At 41.5% G+C, this 24,790-nt stretch overlaps 1 protein-coding gene across 50 annotated transcripts; it reads left to right on the top strand.

The window, feature by feature from the left end:
- Positions 1 to 4,540: 4,540 nt before the first annotated feature.
- LOC118269387 (myosin heavy chain, muscle) lies at positions 4,541 to 24,140 on the top strand. Of its 50 annotated transcripts, none has more exons than XM_050700238.1 (25): positions 4,541 to 4,642; positions 5,539 to 5,808; positions 6,335 to 6,478; positions 7,867 to 8,051; positions 8,250 to 8,445; positions 8,530 to 8,593; positions 8,670 to 8,768; positions 9,512 to 9,615; positions 11,019 to 11,156; positions 11,266 to 11,535; positions 11,708 to 11,878; positions 13,768 to 13,947; positions 14,057 to 14,213; positions 14,930 to 14,982; positions 15,605 to 15,692; positions 15,884 to 16,001; positions 16,888 to 17,005; positions 17,765 to 17,901; positions 17,995 to 18,121; positions 18,563 to 18,772; positions 19,292 to 20,178; positions 20,612 to 20,690; positions 21,181 to 21,426; positions 21,509 to 23,344; positions 23,671 to 24,140. In XM_050700238.1, exons 2-25 carry the CDS (start codon positions 5,602 to 5,604, stop codon positions 23,749 to 23,751), a joined length of 5,895 nt encoding a protein of 1,964 aa, XP_050556195.1. In that variant the 5' UTR covers positions 4,541 to 4,642; positions 5,539 to 5,601; the 3' UTR covers positions 23,752 to 24,140. The 50 variants fall into 50 exon arrangements, with proteins under 50 accessions (XP_050556195.1, XP_050556137.1, XP_035440369.1 ...); XM_050700180.1 differs by lacking the exons at positions 11,708 to 11,878; positions 14,930 to 14,982; positions 16,888 to 17,005 and adding exons at positions 12,418 to 12,588; positions 14,525 to 14,583; positions 17,262 to 17,379 and having other exon boundaries at positions 4,545 to 4,642; XM_035584476.2 differs by lacking the exon at positions 9,512 to 9,615 and adding an exon at positions 9,176 to 9,279 and having other exon boundaries at positions 4,564 to 4,642.
- The last annotated feature ends 650 nt before the right edge of the window (positions 24,141 to 24,790 follow it).

The raw sequence follows: 24,790 nt of genomic DNA, 5'->3' as shown, positions 1-24,790 counted from the left end.
TTTCTATTAAGTTCCTATAGAGAAGAACGAGCAAACACCATAAGTTTCTCTTTTTTAATCAAATTTACCATACAATTCTTGGCTACATTGGCTTTAATTATGAGAGAATAATATACGTATTACGCTTACTACCTGAACAATTTGTGAAACACTACATTTCTAACATATTTTGTTCCTGGTCATACTTAGGACCATCAGCAGTGAGTTACACACGGAGATATGTGGCGTGTTATGACAAGGAGCGGATCTTAACGAAAATATTGCGCGCACGTGCCATGCAGGTCACTCCTCTCACTATCCGACTGAGTTTATGAGTTACTGCTATGATTATGTTCGTGAAATTGCAGTAGAAAGCTTATGTTGTCGCTTGCATTTCTATTTCTCACGTTTTCTTGGTAAATTATTTTAACAAGCACTGATTCTTCGGTGGTTATATACTAACATAATTACGAATTTGAAATATTTTTTCGACAAAGGTGGCAAAAAACACTTAAGTGTTGTATTTCATTGTAAGAATGAAAGTTACCGGAGGTCAACTGATTAAAGCACGTAAAAGAAGTAGATAAACGCTTGTAAACTATGTACTCAAATAAACCCAAAGAAAGCTATTGCATTAGAAAGTATTACTGGGCATTTTTTCGGTTTTTCGAAAATTTCTCAGTAGTAGCACGAAGTCTGAAATTGTGTCCAGTATATGGCAATAGGCTCACCCCCTATTACATGGGACTATAACACAAATGGTGAAAAGTGGGTGTACATTGTATAGCGGCATTACGTGTCGTAATGAGCACCTCTGCCTACCCTTTCGGGGATAAAAGGCGTGACGTTGCTATTGCATTAGAAATAATTTGAACTAGACTGTAGAGGTGTGCTGTGGGCGGAGATTCACTGATACTCATTAGTTTTAATCGAGTCATCGAGCGATATTATCGAAGCGACATCGTGTAACACTACATGACTACATGTATCTACCTATGTATGTTTATTTTTAATTGGCAACGATTTACGAACTATTTTTTGTTATTTTCTAATCTTAACTCGCTCGGGAATCTGATACAACAGCTGATTGTCTCGTGAACATCACGATTATCATAACAAAACGCCATTTTTCTTAGTACACAGAAAGGTGATTGAGATCCAATTATCGACATTATTTTATGAATGGCGTAATGACTTAAGGAAAACAGAAGGGCAAATCTATTTGTAAAATGACCAAATCTACATCATAGGATATGTATAGACATAGTTGCAAATTATAAAAACCGTTATAATCATTTAAACTCAAATCAAACCTATGACTAAATGGTATTTCGAACTCGGCATCAAAGGTACTATATTTTATCAGTTGGATACCAATTACCTAAAATTTGCAACTCGTGTGAGATTTTGGCTGACTTTAGGCTCCCATAGATCGTGGCGTGATGTTTTATACACGATAGTCTTCCTCGATAAATACACTACACAACTCAAAAAATATTAATCAAATGGGACTTGTAGTTCCGGAGATTAGCGTGTTCCAACAAACTCTGTACTCAACTCTTTATGTATTATAATATATAACAAGTAATATGTAATGAAGTCGATTAAAAACACACAAGGTCACGTCCGCACAACGCAATTTTTTTTTACCAGTTATGTGATTCAAATCAAATTAAAGTATAATATCCATATACATCTGGTAGACTAAACTGTAAAGGAAGAAATGAATGCATATTGTGCTTGTATGGGTTTGCAGTGTAGCAGTTTATATAAGGTTGATGAGTATTGCAATGAAACGATCACTCCATAAATCACGTCCGTTTATTAGCAAGATTAATACAATACTGATTTACAGTAGGCACAGTACATCCCCTTTTATAAAAAAACAAAAATACATAATTAACAATTTGCGATACGATTTTCTATAAAACTACATTAACTCTAAATTATTTATCATGTTGCAATCAAATCAATTCAATCACGTCCGTTTATTAGCAAGAGTAATACAATACTGATGTACCGTAGGCACAATATATCAGAAACTGGAACACATAAACAGACAGTGTTGATCTTCTGTCTTTGTCTTGCACTATACACAAGTAAACCACGTGTATACTTGTATTCTTTACTTTAACCTGTCAATCTATTTCAACATACATACATACTCGTACTTCTTCATCTGCAATGCATACAATAAAATGTCGAATAACACTCTTGTAATTTTCTTGAATCAATGAAGACAAAACTTTCTTACAACTCTAGAATGTACTTGTAACCTTTACACAATATTCAAGTAAAGTCAAAATTATTTATTTCAAATAGACCAGGAAGGCACTTTTGAACGTCTGTCTGTCGGTCAGTCCTCTAGTGAATCTATTTGCTCGTTCCAAAGTGTAGATTCCTATGGAGAAGAACGAGCAAGAAACTCCATAGGTTACTCTTTTTCAATCAGATTCACAATACAATTCTTGGTTTCATTGTTTCGATTGCTTCAACTATGTGAGAACAATGTAAAACTAATATTCAGTCAAAGTGTATTTATTTATTTAAGTACTAACATGACTTAAAAGTCAAATAATAACGTAAACAAAATATTTCCTTTGATTTATGTAGCTTATATAATTACCTATTTAAATATACGGTTTATATAGCTTCCGTTTTGGCGAAGAGAACAAGAATAACTTCAATAAAGTGTTGTATATAAAAATATTAAATTGATCAAACATGTAGATAATAAATTAGTTTTAATAATAATAATACATGATTTGTATAAACGTGTTGTTTGTGCCTAATTAACAATAAACAAATGAAAATCTATTGCAGGTTTAGAATTCAAGGCTTTGTAAATATTTGTTTTTTTTTTTCAAACTGGTGGTCTGGAGGTTTACGACGTTCGCTTCTCATGCATGCGGGTGCAGGTTCGAAACCACCAGAGTTATATGTACTTTCTAAGATTATTTAGACACCATTGACAAACGGTGGAGCATAACATACACACAACATATATACGAAACATACTGGTTATTACTTATTTGAATGGAAAATGTAGTGAAACTCATTGAGCAATTACAAAAAAACATTCTAAGTGATATTACGAAAAGTGCAATAACGTAATATTAATTTGATCCCCGCCCAGAAAAAAAAATGATAATGATCTGCAATTGATATTTGTTCCACTAGGAAAAACACATACGAAATTCACGTGGTGGTCTCCAACTAAGTAGCAATTCTTTATCAAATAAACAATAGTATGTCTATTCTTTAATTTCTGTTAAGAACAACGCAGAACATCAGCTCATTCATATTTCTTCTATTTCAAATTAAAATAAAAGTTCAACAAAATTTTGGTCCCAATACTCAGTATCCAATAATCTTACCAAACTAGCCAAAAATTAAAAAAGACTTATTATAAATCAAATAATAATTTTGCCTAATAAATAAGTACTGCATTTATTCCCAACATTAATTCTTGGGTAAAAGTTCTAGTCTGGTTTCTTAATTACTAACTACTTAAGTTATGAACCGATACTATTAATAAATTAATAAAGACACTAATGACTGTGATATGTACGTGTAAACACACGTTACAAAAATATTTTAAAGATTTTAAGAACATTTGCAAACAATAACTTTAGAGGCGCATCTGCCTTAATGTTTTAAACTCATCCGATGATAACTACTCTGTCTGTGACCTTTTTACTTAATAGGTCACAGAATCACATCCTACAATCGTTCTTTCATAATTTCATACTTTCCTGCAAAAGTTATATGTTGTTAGCATATTCATGTTTTGCTATTTTACTTTTCCTATTCTTTATTTATTTTCAAAAAAGCGGTACAAACAAGTTCTGTGCGTAAATCGTAACATAATTATATGTTTCACAAATAACCAGATTAAAGCCTTACAAATTATGACATAGTAAATGACATTTTTTCAGCTGCTACTGAAATATGTTAGTGGCAAAATATTTGCTATCTTATGGCCAATAAACCATAATTACGACGAAACATGATTTTAAGTAAATAAATTAAATGCAGAGTCAACGTCAACGGAGTCAACGACACGGGAAACACGAATCATTGCAACACGTGAAAGTGGAACTTAGTTAATTTTAGTCAATTCTTGTTGATTTCATTAATTTCATTTCGAAAGACTGATAACAAATGTGATAGAAACAATTAAAAAAATATAGAGGAAATTCCATATTTTTTTTCTCACTGTAATTTTCAATTCGAATAAAATCTCACTTGCATGAAAACAAATAAATCCGAATTAATCAGGTATACTCCCATACCAATCAATCGTCCGGCCCGATGTTTATATTGTTAGTACCTAGTAAAACTCATTATTACCCATAGACCTGTTTTCAATTACAGCAACCAATCGCCGACTATCTGGACCGCTGTTAAATAAACATAAACATAAGCATTCATTAACAAAAATCAATATTTAAATGATTTATCGAATACAATGCGCGAGCGCCGGCGGCTCGGAAGCGCCGCTGCGCGCGTTCCCGCCCTAGTGAAAGCTAAGCTCGTCTGAAAGTGTAGCTGTAGCCCAGGCTGGCATCCGCCTAAAATGGGGTGATCGCGCGCGATGGTATCGTATTGCGCGTATAAAAAGCAGCGGAGCACCCCGCCGCCGGTCAGAACGGCTTCTAACGTGAGTACAGACGCACGCGCCGCGTGCACGTGCAACTATTAGTGGAGTGCATAACCGTAGTAGTGGCATCGCGAGTGCCTGCAGTGGTGCATCGAGGTTCTAGTGACGTACGGAGCGACAGCTGATCTATGCGTGCAGTGGATTGATTGTGCAGTGGTCGCCGTGCTTTGTGCTGCTGGTTTGTGGTTCACTCGACACGACCGGATTATTGATGGCTTATTGATACTCAGTGCAATTATTGGTAATCGCTAATCTATTTTATGTTACCGATCCGATTGACATGTTAATGAGATGCAATCAAGTAAAACACTTTTTGGAACTGAATCAGGAAATTAATTGAAGTGACTGAACACTTTGATAAATAATTTGTTGTCCTAAATAAATCAAATAATTTGGATAAACAAAATATTAGAATAATTTATTAAATTGTAATAGAAAGTGATCAATTAGTTGATGCTGATGCTGACACTTTGAAATAGAACACATGCAATGAGATTAACTTAAGTGATTAACTGAAACAAAAATAAATCAATCAATAGAATTTCATAACCGATTATAAGAAGGCAATCGATATCAATGATCCAACAGGTGTTGTGAACAGTGACCCATCAGCCAGCACCATAAAAGACAATAAACAATCCACTGACGGATAAATCGGTTGGCGGGTCTCCAGGCTCGCATACCTCTGTGACGTAACATCCGTGAAGGGCCGTACGGTGTAAGCTAATAAAAAACGCGAGCATAAAAGTCGTCGTTACGCAAACTAGCGAGCTGGCACCGTTCCCGCGCCGGCCACTACTCGGGTTACAGCCACAAATAGCCGCACGCGCCTCTCGGCCGCTTTATCTCCGTCGATAAAGTCGTGTCGGTTCACTAACGTGCCGGGTGTGTTGCAGGAAGGCTCCAGGGCAACGTTCTCGTGTCTCGACTAGCCCAAAAGTCTCGTTAGCCCTCCGAAAATGCCGAAGCCAGTAGTCCAAGAGGGCGAGGACCCCGATCCGACTCCATACCTGTTCGTTTCTCTGGAGCAGAAGCGTATCGACCAGAGCAAGCCTTACGATGGCAAGAAAGCATGCTGGGTGCCTGACGAGAAGGAGGGCTTCGTGCAGGGCGAGATCAAGGCCACCAAGGGTGAATTGGTGACCGTCAACCTGCCTGGTGGCGAGGTAATCATGTTTTGCATATCCTGATAGGGATTATCAACATGGCAATGCAAACTTGCAATATTTTGCAACATTAGTAGAACTTCATATAAATAAGATTGCAATATGACAATTAGTATAAATCATAAATGTACAACTTCAAGTAGATACGATAATGACGTAACAATCAATCAAGATTTCAGTTATGCATAATTTTCTTTAATGTCCCTGTAGGGGTGGCTTTTGTCTTAGACCCCACATAGACCTAAAAACTGTAAGAAGGAGGAAGGATCTTTACATGATAATATTTAATTCCATACTAAACTTTGCCTTAAATGAGCAGGAAATGACGTTAAAAAAGGACCTCCTCTCACAAGTAAACCCGCCGAAATTCGAGAAAGTCGAGGACATGGCTGACTTGACTTATCTTAACGAGGCAGCTGTACTCCACAATCTACGACAACGATACTATGCGAAACTGATCTATGTAAGTAGGCGCTCCGCGCGCCTTTACCATTACTTATTACTAATGTAAACATTTATCCCACAGACGAAAGACTTCAAGAAAGATCTTGTTGCTCAAGTCAACCCACCTAAGTACGAGAAATGCGAGGATATGTCCAACTTGACATACCTCAACGACGCTTCTGTTTTGTATAACTTGAAGCAGAGATATTACCATAAACTTATTTACGTAAGTCGAGGGAGCGGTCAAGAGTTCCGGCCTTGCAGTGTGCATGCACCTCACCTCTCCTATCTTTCATCAAAGTAGACACATTTCTCGATAGTATTGGATTGGTACCAAGTTTTAAAGTGCGATAGATGTCCATGAACGGCGCAATTAATCTTGGATTGATGTCTCAATTTGGTATATAAATAGAAGTAGCGGCATGCCAGCTGTAGCTATTTCAGTACATTTTATTTAGCATCTGGATATTTCTGTCCCCATAGAAAAGTTTCTCTCTCGTTCGACGCTATTATTTTGGCGACGAAACGGAACATAACTAATTATTGTTTAGTTTATAAATAAATATGTAAATAAATTACAATTATAAACAATAATATCTATAAAGACAAAGTTATTAAAATTATAACGAAGCACAAAATTTATAAGAGACTACAAGATTAAGAACGAAATAAAAAAAAACTGCCGATGTTTCTCAAAATAGATTGTTTGTAAATTGATTTTAGAGCTTCCGCTAAAGATTTTTAAACGTTATTCTTTATGAAATAAGGTTGCTTATCGTAGTAAATGTGTCTACAGAGAAAAATCTTGACCCATTTTGTAACTAAACACTTCCTGGGCCGTATTTGTCTTGTACAAGTCGGTGCAAAAGGACTCGAAGGCGTCCGGAGGATCTTCTTGTGGTTGTTTTTTTTTACATTTTTAGCATCTCTGTTCCTAGAATCTACAGAATTGTTATCTAGAATAGTTTTGTGTTGTGTTTGAACTTTCGCGTTTGTGACGTCGGAAGTTTTTCTATTTTTCTTTGCGCAGAGCGGAAAGGTATCATTACTGTACCCCGGCTCTTTGCCCTTTTTCCATCATTTGTTTTACAGGACTCAATGACGTCTGTTTAACGAAACATGTTAACTTCAAAATTAGCAGGATACTCTATGAAAATCTTTAAAAGTAATCTCAAATGCTTTTTTTACATAAAAATAGCAACAAAATGGTCAATATTATCCAAGATAAATTATAGAGAATCCTGCATTTTCAACGGTTTTTTTTTCAAAAACTAAGGCGCAAAGTACTTAGACAGTACCCGCCTTTGTTTTAGTGTTTTCTTTAGATTTAGCTTTATTTTAATTTTTACTGTTTGTGTGTCACGATCACCTTATCATTTCCTCAAAATCGACCCACCAATCCTGACCAAGCTACGACCTATCCGTCCGGAGGAAAAGGGACATCCTTTTCCTCCACGTCCTTTTAGTCCACGGAATGTATTTTCCTACAACCTCACCATCACTATACTCTCACTCTCCATCACCTTCCCAATTTCCCTCACCAAGAACATCAGTCTCATTACCAGAAACTGTTGTCCTGAGCAGGGTACCTAATCCGTGTCATGTTCACCACAGACGTACTCGGGTCTCTTCTGTGTGGCTATCAACCCCTACAAGAGGTTCCCCGTGTACACCACACGATGCGCCAAGCTCTACCGTGGCAAGCGTCGTTCGGAGGTGCCACCCCACATCTTCGCCATTTCCGACGGTGCCTACGTCAACATGTTGACCAACCACGAGAATCAATCTATGTTGATTACGTAAGTTTCTTCAAAATATTAAAAAAACCAAGTAAAAACTCTAAAGTAAAAAAATACATGATTTATAAATGCACCAAAAAATTGATAAAGAAAGCACCAAGTATTGGTCAGGGGCGTTGTTTTTTTCAAAGTTTTGCCATGGGGTCCAGAACGTTTGTTATCCGATTTGTACTAAGCAAAGACCCATTTCACCAACAGCGGAGAGTCTGGTGCCGGAAAGACTGAGAACACGAAGAAGGTAATTGCGTACTTCGCCACCGTCGGTGCCTCCCAGAAGAAGGACCCGACCCTTGAGAAGAAGGGTTCCCTTGAAGACCAGGTCGTACAAACTAACCCTGTGCTTGAAGCCTTCGGTAACGCCAAGACCGTCCGTAACGACAACTCTTCTCGTTTCGTAAGTATATCAGACTTAATGCAAAAAGGTCTTTAGTAAATCTTTTACAGAATCTTAACTTAATATTCTATCGTCCTCTCCTAGGGTAAATTCATCCGTATCCACTTCGGACCCTCCGGTAAACTGGCTGGTGCTGATATCGAGACCTGTAAGTATTCCTTTTAAAAGACTTAACCGAACGAGTTACATCTTGAACTTGTCTTAATATTGTGATTTTTTGTCAGACCTGCTCGAGAAGGCCCGTGTCATCTCCCAGCAAGCCCTTGAGCGTTCTTACCACATCTTCTACCAGATGATGTCTGGATCCGTCAACGGACTTAAGGGTGCGTATGGACTTCGGTCTACAAAAAAATCTTTTAGGGTCGTGGGACTTTACAATAACTTTCATAATCATTGAAATATTTACAAAGTTGTTAAATAACAGACTGAAGAGAACTTTACGTAAGGTCCCGCGATACTATCATTAAACGTTTATAATAATTCTTATTTTACAAAAAAAAAAAGATTTAAACAGGACTTTACAGATTTCTATGAAGCTATTAAGTAGGAAAGTTTGTAAAAGATAGAAAAAATATTTTAATGCAGTTTCAGATTAGGGTGTCTTAATTTTGTACTCTATCCTTTTAGCGAAGTTTGATCCAGCAACACACACACTATTTTACTTATCATCCAAACTACAGTTGGAGACCACCTGTATATAATGTGAATTAATGTGTTGTTTCAAATTTAGAAATGTGTCTCCTGTCCAACGACGTTTATGACTATAACATCATATCACAAGGAAAAACTACCATCCCCAACGTAGATGATGGGGAAGAGTGTACTTTGACCGACGTAAGTCCCGACCTCTGTATAGCAGAAGGTCGTTAGAGAGTGCCCTGTGTGTATCTCGGCCGCCACCTCGCATGAAACCGACTGGCGGCCGACGTTATCTCGCCAGCCAACAACACGAGATACCTCTAGACTAGCATAAGTTCCTACCAACTCTAAGACTGAAGAGTGAACCTTTCCTACCTTTAGTTTGACGACACCTTTCACTTATGACTATGATTGGTGTCATTTTTAGCTCTGTGTTTACTGTCCAACGACATCAATGACTACAACATCGTGGCGCAAGGCAAAACCAGTATTCCTGGCGTTGATGACGGCGAGGAAATGAGACTTACCGACGTGAGTCCAGAACTTGACTACTGGCTCAACTCATTCTTTCCTGTCGACTTCATCTATCGCAGTGCTGCTTGCTTTGCTTACTTCTCATACGGCTCGGTTATCGCATGCGTATGTCAGGTGTTTTGGTGTTTACAGAGATAACGATGCTAAGCAACCGCATCTCGGACTATCCCCTCATAAGTCAAGGGAAGACACGTATACCTGGGATCAACGACGCCGAAGAGTGCGATCTCACGATCGTAAGTCTTGAACCTGCGCAAGGAGCGTGCGTCTTGATGCAGATATCCGTGGATTGGTCCGATTTTGGATGACTGTTTCGAGTACACAACGAAAGACATGACACAATTTTATAATAAATTATTTAACTTTGGATTGTAAACCACACAATTTAAACTATAACACATAGAACAACATGTCTTCCGTAGCGTAGTCGACTATAAAATTAGTCATCGGCTCAAAATTTCTGACATACACATGCTGCCCGCTCCCTGCAAGAGTTCAAAGGGCTTTTTGCACAGGTTTTATTTATCACGGTGTCACGCCATATCCGATCCAGCACAAGCACTACCACATGAACTAATATGTTTAAAGACACGACAGGGACGGTTAGGCTCAGGATATTACTTTAGGCCAAATTCTTGTTTAGATTTAATGGTTAATAGCTACTTTATGGTTTAATCGGCAGAAATGTGTCTGTTGTCAAACGACATATACGATTACAATAACGTCGCCCAGGGTAAGATTACTATCCCCGGCATCGATGATGGAGAGGAATCGACGTTGACGGACGTAAGTGGAATGAGAATGGAAAAAAGTAAATCCCGTAGAAGTAGCGACGATACGCACAAATATATCTGTATTGAGACAATACAGAATAGTATATAAGACAATATACCATTATCAATGACGCTAATGGAAAATTTTGGTTTTTATAAATACATACAAAATTGTTTATACCTGTCCGATACTCTCCACATTCTGGAACTACACATGACGTGTATCTAAATTTTATAGTATGTCCGTCCCCATGCACATTTGTGAAGATACAAATTCGTACCCTGTGCACCAACTCCTTTATAGAATACTATGAACTTTATCACAGGCGCTAATTATGCTAACGCTTATCTTTTTACTTTATTAACCTCTAATACGGTAAGTACTTCTAGTATTTAAGCTGTTTCTTCCTTTCACTATTTTTTACTATTAAATTCAACCCCTTGATTCATTACTATAAATTATAGTGACTTTTGTTTGTAAAATATTCACAAACTATTTTGCATCAACTTCTATATTTCCTATTCTGACTATGATCTTTTCTTCTTTTTGTGTGGTCCACGTAATCAACTCTTGATGAGTGGGCCACATTTTCTTCTGAGTACTAATATGTTTATTTCATAATATAGCAAGCTATGGACGTCCTGGGTTTCACCCAAGAAGAGAAGGACAACGTATACAAGATCACCGCCGCTGTCATGCACATGGGTCGCATGCAGTTCAAGCAGAGAGGTCGCGAGGAACAGGCTGAGGCCGACGGCACTGAGGTCAGTATCATTACCTCCTTGATCTTTAATACCCATAGCATAGACATGACAAATACTATAAAAATGTTTGTTATCTGTAACTTAAAGCGTTTTCTCATTCTCTTTACAGGATGGTGAGAAGGTTGCCAAGCTTCTCGGTGTTGACGTACAGGACCTGTACAAGAACTTGTTGAAGCCCCGCATCAAGGTCGGAAACGAGTTCGTCACCCAGGGTCGTAACAAGGACCAGGTCACCAACTCCGTCGGTGCTCTCTGCAAGGGCATGTTCGATCGTCTCTTCAAGTGGCTCGTGAAGAAGTGTAACGAGACTCTAGACACCAAGCAGAAGAGGCAGCACTTCATTGGTGTACTGGATATTGCCGGTTTCGAGATCTTCGACGTGAGTATAGTTACTTGAGCCGGCCTCAAAGGCTAGGCCAAATAGTACAAAAAATATAATTAGTCTTAGTAAGACTATGACATATGAAAGTAGAGGTAGACCAGTAGTGACGTAGACAAAAACAAATTATAATTATTATTTCGTATGATATTAATGCTGATTTATTCTTTAGTACAATGGGTTTGAACAACTTTGCATTAACTTCACGAATGAGAAACTCCAACAATTCTTCAACCATCACATGTTTGTATTGGAGCAAGAAGAATATACCAGGGAAGGAATTCACTGGGAGTTCATTGACTTTGGAATGGACTTGCTCGCCTGCATAGATCTTATTGAAAAGGTACACCGAGTGTTCATCACTCTCGGTTGGATTCGGGTGTTATTCAATGTTGTGTTAAGTTTTCAGCTGTCCCGCTAGCTCATAGCGATAGAATAGTAAAATGCTTAAAGTGTGTGTGTGTAATTCTCCCTTCATGATCTTATCAAAAGTACAACGGTTTCGAGCAACTCTGCATTAACTTCACCAATGAGAAGCTGCAGCAGTTCTTTAACCACCACATGTTCGTACTCGAACAAGAGGAGTACAAGAAGGAGGGTATCAACTGGGCCTTCATCGATTTCGGAATGGACTTGCTTGCTTGTATCGATCTTATCGAAAAGGTAATAGTCCGTTGAGTATCGTCGAATGCCCGTCGGCGCTGGGAGCAACTAGACGGAATAACGTGTACCATTAACATTCCAAGCCATGCGGGACTGGCTTGGTCGAACTTCTTCTCTTCACTCAGGTCTACCATCTCGTCACACAATAACTGCGGAATGTAATCCGTAGCCGTACCTACACCCCAAACTTAACCCTCCACATTACTTATCTCCCTGCAGTTCAACGGTTTTGAACAACTCTGCATTAACTTCACCAACGAGAAACTTCAGCAGTTCTTTAACCATCACATGTTCGTTCTGGAGCAAGAAGAGTACCAGCGCGAAGGCATCGAATGGACATTCATTGACTTTGGCATGGATCTGCAAAATTGCATTGACCTTATTGAAAAGGTAGTTGGCGTCAACGCAACAATGAAAGCTTGCTCACGCCACGGGGGTCCTCGGACATGTTCGAGCGACCCCATCAATGCTGTTTGCTCTTTGTGTTTTGTTTTATGTGTGACTTCTACTGTGTGTCTTTCTTTTTCTAGTAATAATGTTACATCTATGCAATCTTCAGGAACACGCAACACACTACTTTTACAAATATTAATATGATAGTATAATTAGTTAACTAATCATAGTATTTCGATCCTTTTTTACATGTCGCTCCGCGATCCAGATGAACGGGTTTAATCAGCTCTGTGTTAACTTTACCAACGAAAAATTGCAACAATACTTTAACCATTTCATGTTCGTCCTAGAACAAGAGGAATATGAAAGAGAAGGGATTCAATGGACCTTCATAGATTTTGGTATGGACCTCCAAGCGACAATTGATTTGATAGAGAAGGTATTAGAGGTTATACATGCATAGCTTGAGGAAGTAGGGCCGCGAGAGCTTCAAGCTGCGCCATCGCCTGCAAACTGCTGGCTGTACCCCGTGGCACGGTATCACTAGGCAGAGACATGCAGTATCCGCTTGTACACACGCAACAATACGCAAGCGAGGCTGCTGCAGAACTTATCCGATACTTTAATTTGCATCTAGCTACCGCGTCCCAAGTAAATATATACACCGCTGTTAGGATCGCACGCGAAACCTAGATACATAATTGATAATAGTTAGAACCTCCAAATTATTAATATTAATTAATAACGAATGCGTAGTCTATATCTTACTCTATATTTCGTTTTTACTTTATTACCTTAATCGCCTGAGTAAAGGAATAATATTATTTAATCTGCACATTTTGAGTGTACAAAATATTGAGGTAGAGCTTTATACCACAATACACACTTCCACACACATTCTAATTATTTACTATGAATACACTTCTTCTTACTTTTCTATTTATTTACCTGCATGCCGCTTAATATGTACCATAGTTTTAGTTATTTATAATATGCTTTGATGTCTCATTTTAAAATCACTTGCGAAAAATACCTCTTTTGATAAGTTGCAGATAATGTAATTATAAACTTTTGAATTATCATGTATTAATGTTCCTCCCTTCAGTTCCAGCAATGAGACATTACTTCGACCGCCTGCGCCGCCTTCGTGTACTAATCTTCTTGGTACGTTTACAGCCCATGGGTATCCTCTCCATCCTTGAGGAAGAGTCTATGTTCCCCAAAGCCACCGATCAGACCTTCGTTGAGAAGTTGAACAACAACCACTTGGGCAAGTCTGCTCCTTACCTGAAGCCCAAACCCCCCAAGCCCGGTTGCCAGGCTGCTCACTTCGCCATTGGTCACTACGCCGGTAACGTAAGTATCTCTGAAACCTAGTACAGGTATCATACACGACTTTAATTCCCAAGGACTTAGGTTCGTGCACATTGTTCTGTCGCTACAACCACAATTTATTGTGATACAGGTCGGCTACAACATCACTGGATGGCTTGAGAAGAACAAGGACCCCCTCAACGACACTGTCGTTGACCAGTTCAAGAAGGGTCAGAACAAACTGTTGGTTGAGATCTTTGCTGACCATCCTGGTCAGTCTGGTGATGCTGGTGGCGGCGGTGGCAAGGGTATGTATCACTTTAACGATTGAACTTACTCTATACAAATATGAATCAATTAATTGAATGATGACTCCTCTAGATTATATCCCTATCGAAGACGACAGGTACCTTGGGCTCTTTCACACATTTCAACACCCGCATCGACGTCATCATGAAACAAACATCACAACAATACCACAACCAAGACTTAATACTTCAACACTTGGTCCATTTCATTAATTCTATGCAACATCTCTGGCTCTGGTTACAAATTATATCTGTAATCATTGCCGCCGCACCTACATACATTATTTTGACACATGTTTTCAATAAAATAGGCGCTGGTGGCAAGCGCGCTAAGGGTTCTGCTTTCCAGACCGTATCATCACTCTACAGGGTAAACCGGAATATACAATCACCGCGATTTGCTTCTGTGACTCCTATGTGGCTTACTGTCTTCGTCTATCTACACGCTTGAGACTGGCTCCCGATCTACGGAATTGTTCACGAAATCACTAGCAACGTTTCATAAACTTTTCATAGTAAATCGTAAATTAGTAATTCCAAGACGGTAGGGCCAGCCTTGCACGCTTTCACTTAATCATGTCTGTCCATGTCTATATAAACACAGCTCATGTCGTCGCAGTCCCGCAGGTGTCTTGTCTACGAGTATTGTATTGTCCTAAGTGCCGCCATTGTGATTGTCCTCGTACTAATCGTTGCTTGTTAATGTACGTCCATAGGAGGTCGCGGTAAGAAGGGCGGTGGTTTCGCTACTGTATCCTCCGCTTACAGGGTATTTAAATGTTTCAAATTATTTAGTTTATTTTGTTTTCTTTGTTTTTGATCACCCACGTCTGAGGCAGGACCAACTACCTGAGTGTAGATCTGCTTCGGATTTTGTTTAAGTTTTTTTGTAGTTCGATACCTGAATTGATTGAAAGGTAATTTAGAACCATCTCATTACCCAAACCTACATGTATTGCTATGATACATGTGTGGTGTGTATAATTCACCTTCACCCATTGTAGACGCACTTTACCTACTTAAGTGTGTCGAAAAAGTGTAATTTGTAGACGCAAAGTAGTTACCTAAAAAAACATACTCTGCTACTTTTGCTGCTGAATGTTTAACATTATTGTGGTGTGTTTTTATGTTTAACCTAAATGTGTGATATTTATGTTCATGCACAAGATTTCATATACTTTATGAAAAATACTTCAGATTGTGCTTTACATGTGTGTTGCTTCTAAATGTTTCGAATATAATTTCTGACTATCTACTGACCTCAGAAATTATCTTCAATTCAATATGCTTGCAAAAATGTATATTTGTCACACTTAAAATTTGAGAGTACTGTTTTTAAACGAAAGCCTTAGGACCAAAATCATGATTACTAACCCGTGTTGTATCTACAGGAACAACTTAACAACCTGATGACCACCCTGAGGTCTACCCAGCCTCACTTCGTACGTTGTATCATCCCCAACGAGTTGAAGCAGCCTGGTGAGTACAAAATATTAATTGTACAATTTTTGATAAACTTTACTTAAAACATCTATTGCATTAGGTTACACTGTTCTCACTGTATTAGGATAAACTGTTCTGAGTAATTCTATATTTATAGTTAACTTGCCCGCATTTTGTTCTGTGTTCCGTACTTTGTGTTGAGCGGTATGTGTCACTTTGTCATGCAGGTCTCATCGACTCTCACCTTGTGATGCACCAGCTGACCTGTAACGGTGTGCTTGAAGGCATCCGTATTTGCCGTAAAGGTTTCCCCAACAGGATGGTCTACCCTGACTTCAAGCTCCGGTAAGATTCCAAACTCAAGGATACCAAACAAATCTATTTCAGTCCCTAAGTGCCCATTCGGCAAATATTTATGGTATCTCTAGTCATCAAATATCTTCATTTTATTTTTATATGTAAGATTAAATTTATTAAGGCACGCACATAATTTTGGTCGGTGAGTCTAAACAAAATTCTTTGGACTCTGGTATATTCGACACGATTTTATTCTGGTACTGCAGCTGACTGCCGGTTGACGTCATCAGACATTCGTGCAGGCGTGACTAATAACATCTAAAATTATTTTGATGAGACTACACTCACTCGCACCTTTACATTTTGGATCAAGGTGTGAAGTGATATAAATACTGTAGCCACTCATGTTGGATGCTGACCTCAAATAACATTTTATTTAATGAACAGTTACATGATTCTTGCACCAGTCGCCATGACAGCAGAAAAAGATCCTAAAGAGGCCGCTAGGAAGTGTTTGGAGGAAGTGGGTCTCGACCCTGAAAGCTATCGTATTGGCCACACAAAGGCAAGGCAGATGTTGATACCATCCTAGAATGGTGATAGCATGGTGATAGTTAATAGATTTATTTAAAATCTATAAGAAAATAGATTTGTTTTAGATCCTATCGTACATGGTTTGCTCCCACCGAGTATGTATCAGATGTAGTTATATTGAATGATGAATGGTATGCACCTGTAGAAATCACGTAGATAATGTCATCTTGTTACCCAAATTTTTCCAGTATTTGTACACTTTTGGAAACTTGTGATTTACCCCACGATCCATCCAAGTTACCCCCGAAGATACCAAGGACGTTGTATCTATGTATTGGTATACTCATAAACATTTATCAGTACATTCCCTCATTGTGTGCCATATATTTTGATAATGTAGCTACAAGATCCTGGCCCCTCAAGCTGTGGAAAAGGAAAGTGATCCTAAGAAAATCGCCCAAGTCATCCTGGATGCTACTGGTTTAGACGTCGAGTCCTACCGTCTGGGTCACACCAAGGCATGTCTTTATACCCCTGAAAGTAGTTAGCTTTGAGACGAGCGATCCAAAACCCCGAACATGCGGATTGCGAGGCTTAAAAATGCTTTGTCGAATTCAGCACCTTATGAGACTGGTGTCATAATTTGACTTTGAACCTATACGTGCTCACCCCCGGAGTCCAAGCTACTTAGACTCCTGTTTGTGTTCCTCTATCCTTACCCTACACGTACATAAGCAACACTGTTATCATATTGTATGTACTCCTACAACGCAGATACAAAATTCTGTGCCCGAACCTGATCAAAGAACCAATTACACCTGAGGTTGCTACTAAGAAAATTCTCGAACATACCGGATTGGATTCGGAGTCTTTCAGGCTCGGAAAGACCAAGGTATACCTCAAGCATGCCACACAGAGCCTACACACTACTAAATTTCTCTCTTTATCCTCAATGCATGAAATGTTAACTGCAATAACCCTATCTTTCTTTTCTATTCGTCTGTTTGTGACACTTTACTGTTTTAGTGAACTCTTCAGTGATGACTCATAATGAAATGTTAATAACATACTTTTTAGTTTTTACATTGTGTTGCTTTAAACTGTTTGTAACTTCAAATTTTAAAAAGTGTTAATCAACAATATGAGGTAAAGTTCAGTATTGTAATATTCAACAAAAATATTTAAATGTGTAAAATGTTCAATCAGATGCCTATTACATTGCTAACTCGCCTTGTCACTCCACGTGCCTCCCCCTAACACTTGCCATGTACGAGCAGGTATTCTTCCGCGCCGGTGTCCTGGGTCAGATGGAAGAGTTGCGTGACGACAGGCTGTCCAAGATCGTCTCCTGGCTCCAGGCCTACATCCGTGGTTACCTGTCCCGTAAGGAGTACAAGAAGTTGCAGGAACAGAGGTAGGCATATTGAATATTCACACTTAGACATATTTACATAGCTCCTTATTTAGCAATGCATGAGACTTAACATATTTTTTTATTTTTGTAAAGATTGGCTCTCCAAGTTGTCCAGCGCAACTTGCGCAAGTACCTGCAACTGCGCACCTGGCCCTGGTGGAAGTTGTGGCAGAAGGTCAAGCCTCTCCTCAACGTCACCCGTGTCGAGGATGAGCTCGCGGTAAGCATCAATCATCGCCCTTTATTAATTTGATCATAAACTCTGACCCACTCTACGCGGATATAGCACGCGTGATTCAGGGTAACACAAATAGATCGGGCCGCGCCCACCTGTCGGTTACGCGACACCGCAGGTGCTGCGGCCATTTCTGGAACCCGCTCCCCTCCGCGCGCCTTTTCTCCATACTTACAATGTTGGAGTGCGTGGGCGATGTTCCACCCGCTGGAAAACTCCAGCGGCGCGGCGGTCAGTAGCGGAGTGGTCGGCGGCGCGCGCACCACCTACCCTACCATATACCTACGAACGAACCGAACACATTTGCATTCCTATTTATTTTTTTATTCATGTTTTAATTAATATTTAATTAATTAATAAACAATGGCGGCCGCGGTTCACTTATCGGAATGGAACGGGGAAACTAAAGGTGTCAACGATTTACAGAAACTTGAGGAGAAGGCTCAGAAGGCCCAGGAGGCTTTCGAGAAGGAAGAGAAGCTCCGCAAGGAGCTTGAGAGCCTCAACGCCAAGCTCCTCGAGGAGAAGACCGCTCTGCTCGCCTCAATTGAGGGCAAGGAGGGCAACCTCTCCGAGGTGCAGGAGCGCGCCGCTAAGCTCAGCGCGCAGAAGGCCGACCTCGAGACTCAACTCAGGGTGAGTACTGCATAGCTAAGTAATTGCTCAGTAGCTTAGTGACAGATTGCATGCATCTATTGTTACTTAAATTAGAATGGCAGTGAATAATGGTAGGCTGTGAACAAGCAAGTGGATACTTTGGAACTTTATTACTAGAACTGAAATAGCAACTGAATTTAGGTCGTGCAGAGTTGACGCGATGAAAGTCTACAGCTAATTAATCTAATTAAAATTAGTGAAGTTTCCTGCGGTCGATAAACATCTCTCATAGTATTACAAACCAAATATGTAGTGAGTTAACTCACCACCGGTTTACTTGACGCGATTCTTTAAATAAACTCAAGTTTGTTTACACGGGAAATAGTTCGATCGTGTTTAAAATAACTGCACGTCTGCACCCTACAGGATTTTATTGCGAAACTTTAATTGCCTAATTCTTAAATGTGTTAATTGACAAGAAACAGATGTGTGTGCGAATACTTTTTAAAATAAAAGCTGACTCACAGAACTAATTCGAAGTTTTACTTTGTATTGTAGGACACCCAGGACCGCCTTACCCAGGAAGAGGATGCCCGCAACCAGCTCTTCCAGGCTAAGAAGAAGTTGGAACAGGAAGTTTCTGGTCTGAAGAAGGATGTTGAGGACTTGGAACTTTCCGTCCAGAAGGCCGAACAGGACAAGGCCACCAAGGACCACCAGATCCGCAACTTGAACGACGAGATCGCCCACCAGGACGAGCTCATCAACAAGTTGAACAAGGAGAAGAAGCTCCAGGGCGAATCTAACCAGAAGACCTCTGAAGAGCTCCAGGCCGCTGAGGACAAGGTCAACCACCTCAACAAGGTTAAGCAGAAGCTCGAGCAGACCCTCGACGAGCTCGAGGACTCTCTGGAGCGCGAGAAGAAGCTGCGCGCCGACGTCGAGAAGCAGAGGAGGAAGGTGGAGGGCGACCTCAAGCTCACCCAGGAGGCCGTCGCCGACCTGGAGCGCAACAAGAAGGAGCTCGAGCAGACCATCCAGCGCAAGGACAAGGAGATCTCCTCCCTCACCGCCAAGCTGGAGGACGAGCAGTCGCTTGTCAGCAAGCTCCAGAAACAGATCAAGGAACTGCAAGGCCGCATCGAAGAGCTCGAGGAAGAGGTTGAATCTGAACGCCAAGCCCGCGCCAAGGCCGAGAAGCAGCGTGCCGACCTCGCCCGCGAGCTCGAGGAGCTGGGTGAGCGCCTTGAGGAAGCCGGTGGCGCCACCTCCGCTCAGATTGAGCTGAACAAGAAGCGCGAGGCTGAGCTCAGCAAGCTCCGCCGCGACCTCGAGGAGGCCAACATCCAGCACGAGTCTACCCTTGCCAACCTCCGCAAGAAGCACAACGATGCCGTCTCCGAGATGGGTGAGCAGCTCGACCAGCTCAACAAGCTCAAGGCCAAGTGAGTATATTTTATACTGCTATAAAATTACAAATGAAATAAAAGTAATGTATCGACGCCTGCGCGTGACTCATCAAACTCGGTCGACGGATACATGTGGGACTGATAGATTTATGTCCGAATTAAATATAGAGATTACATTTACTGAACTGTAATGCAACATCCAGGGCTGAGCATGACCGCGCGTCTTGCTACAACGAGCTTAACAACACTCGCGCGGCTGTCGATCAAGTAGCCAGAGAGAAGGTAACATGTCGTCCGTAGAGGCATGTCTACCGCCTGGGGTGAACCTTGCATGGAACCTTCCGACCCACATTACACATCACACGGCATTGTGATATCGACGATCGATGTTTCTCAATTCATTCCTCGACCGTATTTATCGGTTGTTGACAGTATACTAAAATTTTTTTGTCGTTATTTATCTATCCAGGGCTGAGAAAGAGCGCTCTCAGTACTTTAGCGAAGTCAATGACCTTCGTGCCGGACTCGACCATGTGTCCAACGAAAAGGTACAAGGATGAACAGACAATGTTTTGGCCGTTGCCATTACAGGGCTTCGCTTTGCAGCTTATTAAATGGAGATTAAAGTCAAAACACCACACATGGAAACACATAACCCATCCCATACAATAAAACTCATTGTAATACACTAATAATATTTTCACTCGATTAGGTGTAGCATGAAAGCTAAAACCGCCTCAACGTGTGAACAACACTCCTAATAATACGTTAACATTCCAAAAAACCTAATAAAGAACTGCATGAAAATTTAAAAAGAAGAAGCATGATAATGTTTTGTAATCTTTTCAATTTTAAAATAATTATTTTCAAATGAATTTTAATTTTTCACTAATCTGAAAAAGAAACATTGACTTATTACATAATAATAACAAACACTGACACGTTTACCAATCATATAATATACTTTCTAGGTATATTAAGCATATTTTGCATTAAATATAATCATTGCAAGCTTTTTAATACAAATATATTATCCAGGCTGCCCAAGAGAAGATCGTCAAGCAGCTGCAGCACCAGCTCAACGAGGTCCAGGGTAAGGCTGATGAGGCCAACCGCACCCTCAACGACCTGGATGCCGCCAAGAAGAAGCTGTCCATCGAGAACTCCGACCTTCTCCGCCAGTTGGAGGAGGCCGAGTCCCAGGTGTCTCAGCTGTCCAAGATCAAGGTGTCCCTCACCACTCAACTCGAGGACACCAAGAGGCTCGCCGACGAGGAGGCCAGGGTATGTATTCATACATAAAGTGTATTTTAATATATTTCACTCCCTTCTGAACCCTATATAATGTTATATATTTCACCCACAGGAACGCGCCACCCTTCTTGGCAAGTTCCGCAACCTCGAGCACGACCTGGACAACATCCGCGAACAGGTCGAGGAGGAAGCCGAAGGCAAGGCTGATCTTCAACGCCAGCTTTCCAAGGCCAACGCCGAGGCTCAGCTCTGGCGCTCCAAGTACGAGTCCGAGGGTGTTGCCCGCTCCGAGGAACTCGAGGAGGCCAAGCGCAAGCTCCAGGCCCGCCTCGCCGAAGCCGAGGAGACCATTGAGTCCCTCAACCAGAAGGTTGTTGCTCTCGAGAAGACCAAGCAGCGCCTCGCCACCGAGGTCGAGGACCTGCAGCTCGAGGTCGACCGTGCCACCGCTATTGCCAACGCTGCCGAGAAGAAGCAGAAGGCCTTCGACAAGATCATCGGAGAATGGAAGCTCAAGGTCGACGACCTTGCCGCCGAGCTCGATGCCAGCCAGAAGGAGTGCCGCAACTACTCCACCGAACTGTTCCGTCTCAAGGGTGCCTACGAAGAAGGCCAGGAACAGCTCGAGGCTGTCCGCCGCGAGAACAAGAACCTCGCCGACGAAGTCAAGGATCTTCTTGACCAGATCGGTGAAGGTGGCCGCAACATCCACGAGATCGAGAAGGCCAGGAAGCGCCTTGAGGCTGAGAAGGACGAGCTCCAGGCTGCTCTTGAGGAGGCTGAGGCTGCCCTCGAACAGGAGGAGAACAAGGTTCTCCGCGCTCAGCTCGAGCTTTCCCAGGTCAGGCAGGAGATCGACAGACGCATCCAAGAGAAGGAAGAGGAATTCGAAAACACCCGCAAGAACCACCAGCGTGCCCTCGACTCCATGCAGGCTTCCCTCGAAGCCGAGGCTAAGGGCAAGGCTGAGGCCCTGCGCATGAAGAAGAAGCTTGAGGCTGACATCAACGAGCTCGAAATCGCTCTTGACCACGCCAACAAGGCTAACGCTGAGGCCCAGAAGAACATCAAGCGCTACCAGGCCCAGATCAAGGACCTCCAGACCGCTCTGGAAGAGGAACAGCGTGCCCGCGACGATGCCCGCGAACAGCTCGGCATCTCGGAGCGCCGTGCCAACGCCCTCCAGAACGAACTGGAAGAGTCCCGCACCCTCCTGGAGCAGGCCGACCGTGCCCGCCGCCAGGCCGAGCAGGAACTCGGCGACGCTCACGAACAGCTCAACGAGCTGTCCGCCCAGAGCGCCTCCCTGTCCGCTGCCAAGAGGAAACTCGAGTCCGAGCTGCAGACCCTGCACTCCGACCTCGACGAGCTCCTCAACGAGGCTAAGAACTCTGAGGAGAAGGCCAAGAAGGCCATGGTTGACGCTGCCCGTCTTGCCGACGAGCTGCGCGCTGAACAAGACCACGCTCAGACCCAGGAGAAACTCCGCAAGGCCCTTGAACAACAGATCAAGGAACTGCAAGTCAGGTTGGATGAAGCTGAAGCCAACGCCCTTAAGGGAGGCAAGAAGGCCATCCAGAAACTCGAACAGAGGGTCAGGGAGCTCGAGAACGAGCTTGACGGTGAACAGAGGAGACACGCTGACGCACAGAAGAACCTGCGTAAGTCTGAGAGGCGCATCAAGGAGCTCACCTTCCAGGCTGAAGAGGACCGCAAGAACCACGAGCGTATGCAAGACCTGGTCGACAAACTGCAACAGAAGATCAAGACCTACAAGAGGCAGATCGAGGAAGCCGAAGAAATCGCCGCCCTCAACTTGGCTAAGTTCCGCAAGGCACAGCAGGAGTTGGAGGAAGCCGAAGAAAGGGCAGACCTTGCCGAGCAGGCCATCAGCAAATTCCGTGGCAAGGGACGCGCGGGTTCCGCCGCGAGAGGAGTCAGTCCGGCGGTGAGTTTCCTTCACTAAGTATTTTACGAACCGTCAACAATAATTCGAGATACTAAGCATCGTTCTCTGATTCAGGCGTCCGTTAAAGGGCGTCCCTAAATCAGCACTGGAGATTAATATGTAAGTTGGCAATGTAATGCACGCCACCTACAGCACTATGAGCAGTGCAGCCCCCACCGTAGATATAGACCTTGTGGAAGTTGTCCCCATATGTTATTCTCTTGCATCTCTCACTCCCGGGCATGACCGAGTATCCAGATCCTGCATGACCGTGACGTAAGCTGCAGATGATGGTAACGGTACTAATGCATATGTTTCATCCACAGCCCCAGCGCTCGCGTCCTGGCCTTGCTGACGGTTTCGGCACCTTCCCACCTAGGTTCGACCTGGCGCCCGAAGATTTCTAAACGTTCCACTACAGAAAAAAAACGGACTGTACAGATTTTTCGTTGAAATGTAACTAATTTTTTTTATACATAGCAGTTGAAAGTTACGAATGCGTGAAACGAAAAACTGTAAAAAAAAATTTTGTAAGCCAACAAAAAAAAATATACACTTTAGTGATCTAATCTTTTTACCAAAGGCTATTTTGTAACTTGTTGATATTTATTTATATTATTTATTACCGTGGAGTATGTATCGAGAGTGTGAGGCCCCGAGAGAAGCGCGTGAGCTGTGCGTGCGCATGATCATTCGAGACACGCCCTCCACCTCCTCACCGCTGCCTGCGCGCGCGCCTCTCTCGCTTGCCTCGATTTGACATCTAATAAAGCGATATCGTTGTCATAAAATACTATACCTGGTGTTGTCATTTATCTCTATTTGGTAATCCCCACAATATTATTTCAATCCATACACATAAATAATAAGTGCTTACACGAAAGTATTCAATAAGCTGAATTAAATCTTATTGCAAAGAAATCACTCCAAGGAAGAATATCTTCCAGGAAGCTTCAGTAAAACAAATTAGTATGTAAACAAACAAATCAATAAATAGCCTCAATTGCAAGAATATTAATAGAACATGCCAAGAAAGAGTTACACACACACAAACTATATACGAGAATACTCACACTTTTATAAAGTGACCAAATATGTTATAAATCTATATTTAGGCTGATCACTATGATTTTCGCCATCTGCCCCATTCAGTGTCCTTGTATCTTAATACGAGTACTACCACACTCTATTCAGCAGTAGTCCACAATCTTCTAAGCAAAGTAAAATAAGCGTCGAATAAAACTGGCGGGATTACATTTTCTTACATCACAAAGTCGTAATTTGAATCAATCATCGTCGTATCCTCATATCAGTCACTGCCGAATATAGACGTGGCCGACAGATGTATTTACGTGGCCTCTCCCGATGGTTTCCACATCGGCTAGTTGCAGACATCCACCAAAATCCATATTGATTCCAAGAAACTCCAATTTCCTCATTATTTTA

The sequence above is a fragment of the Spodoptera frugiperda genome, chromosome 2, assembly GCF_023101765.2.
Source record: "Spodoptera frugiperda isolate SF20-4 chromosome 2, AGI-APGP_CSIRO_Sfru_2.0, whole genome shotgun sequence".
Classification (NCBI taxonomy): Eukaryota; Metazoa; Arthropoda; class Insecta; order Lepidoptera; family Noctuidae; genus Spodoptera; species Spodoptera frugiperda.
Note: the sequence above shows the minus strand (reverse complement) of the source record. Positions and strands in the feature narration are given on the sequence as shown.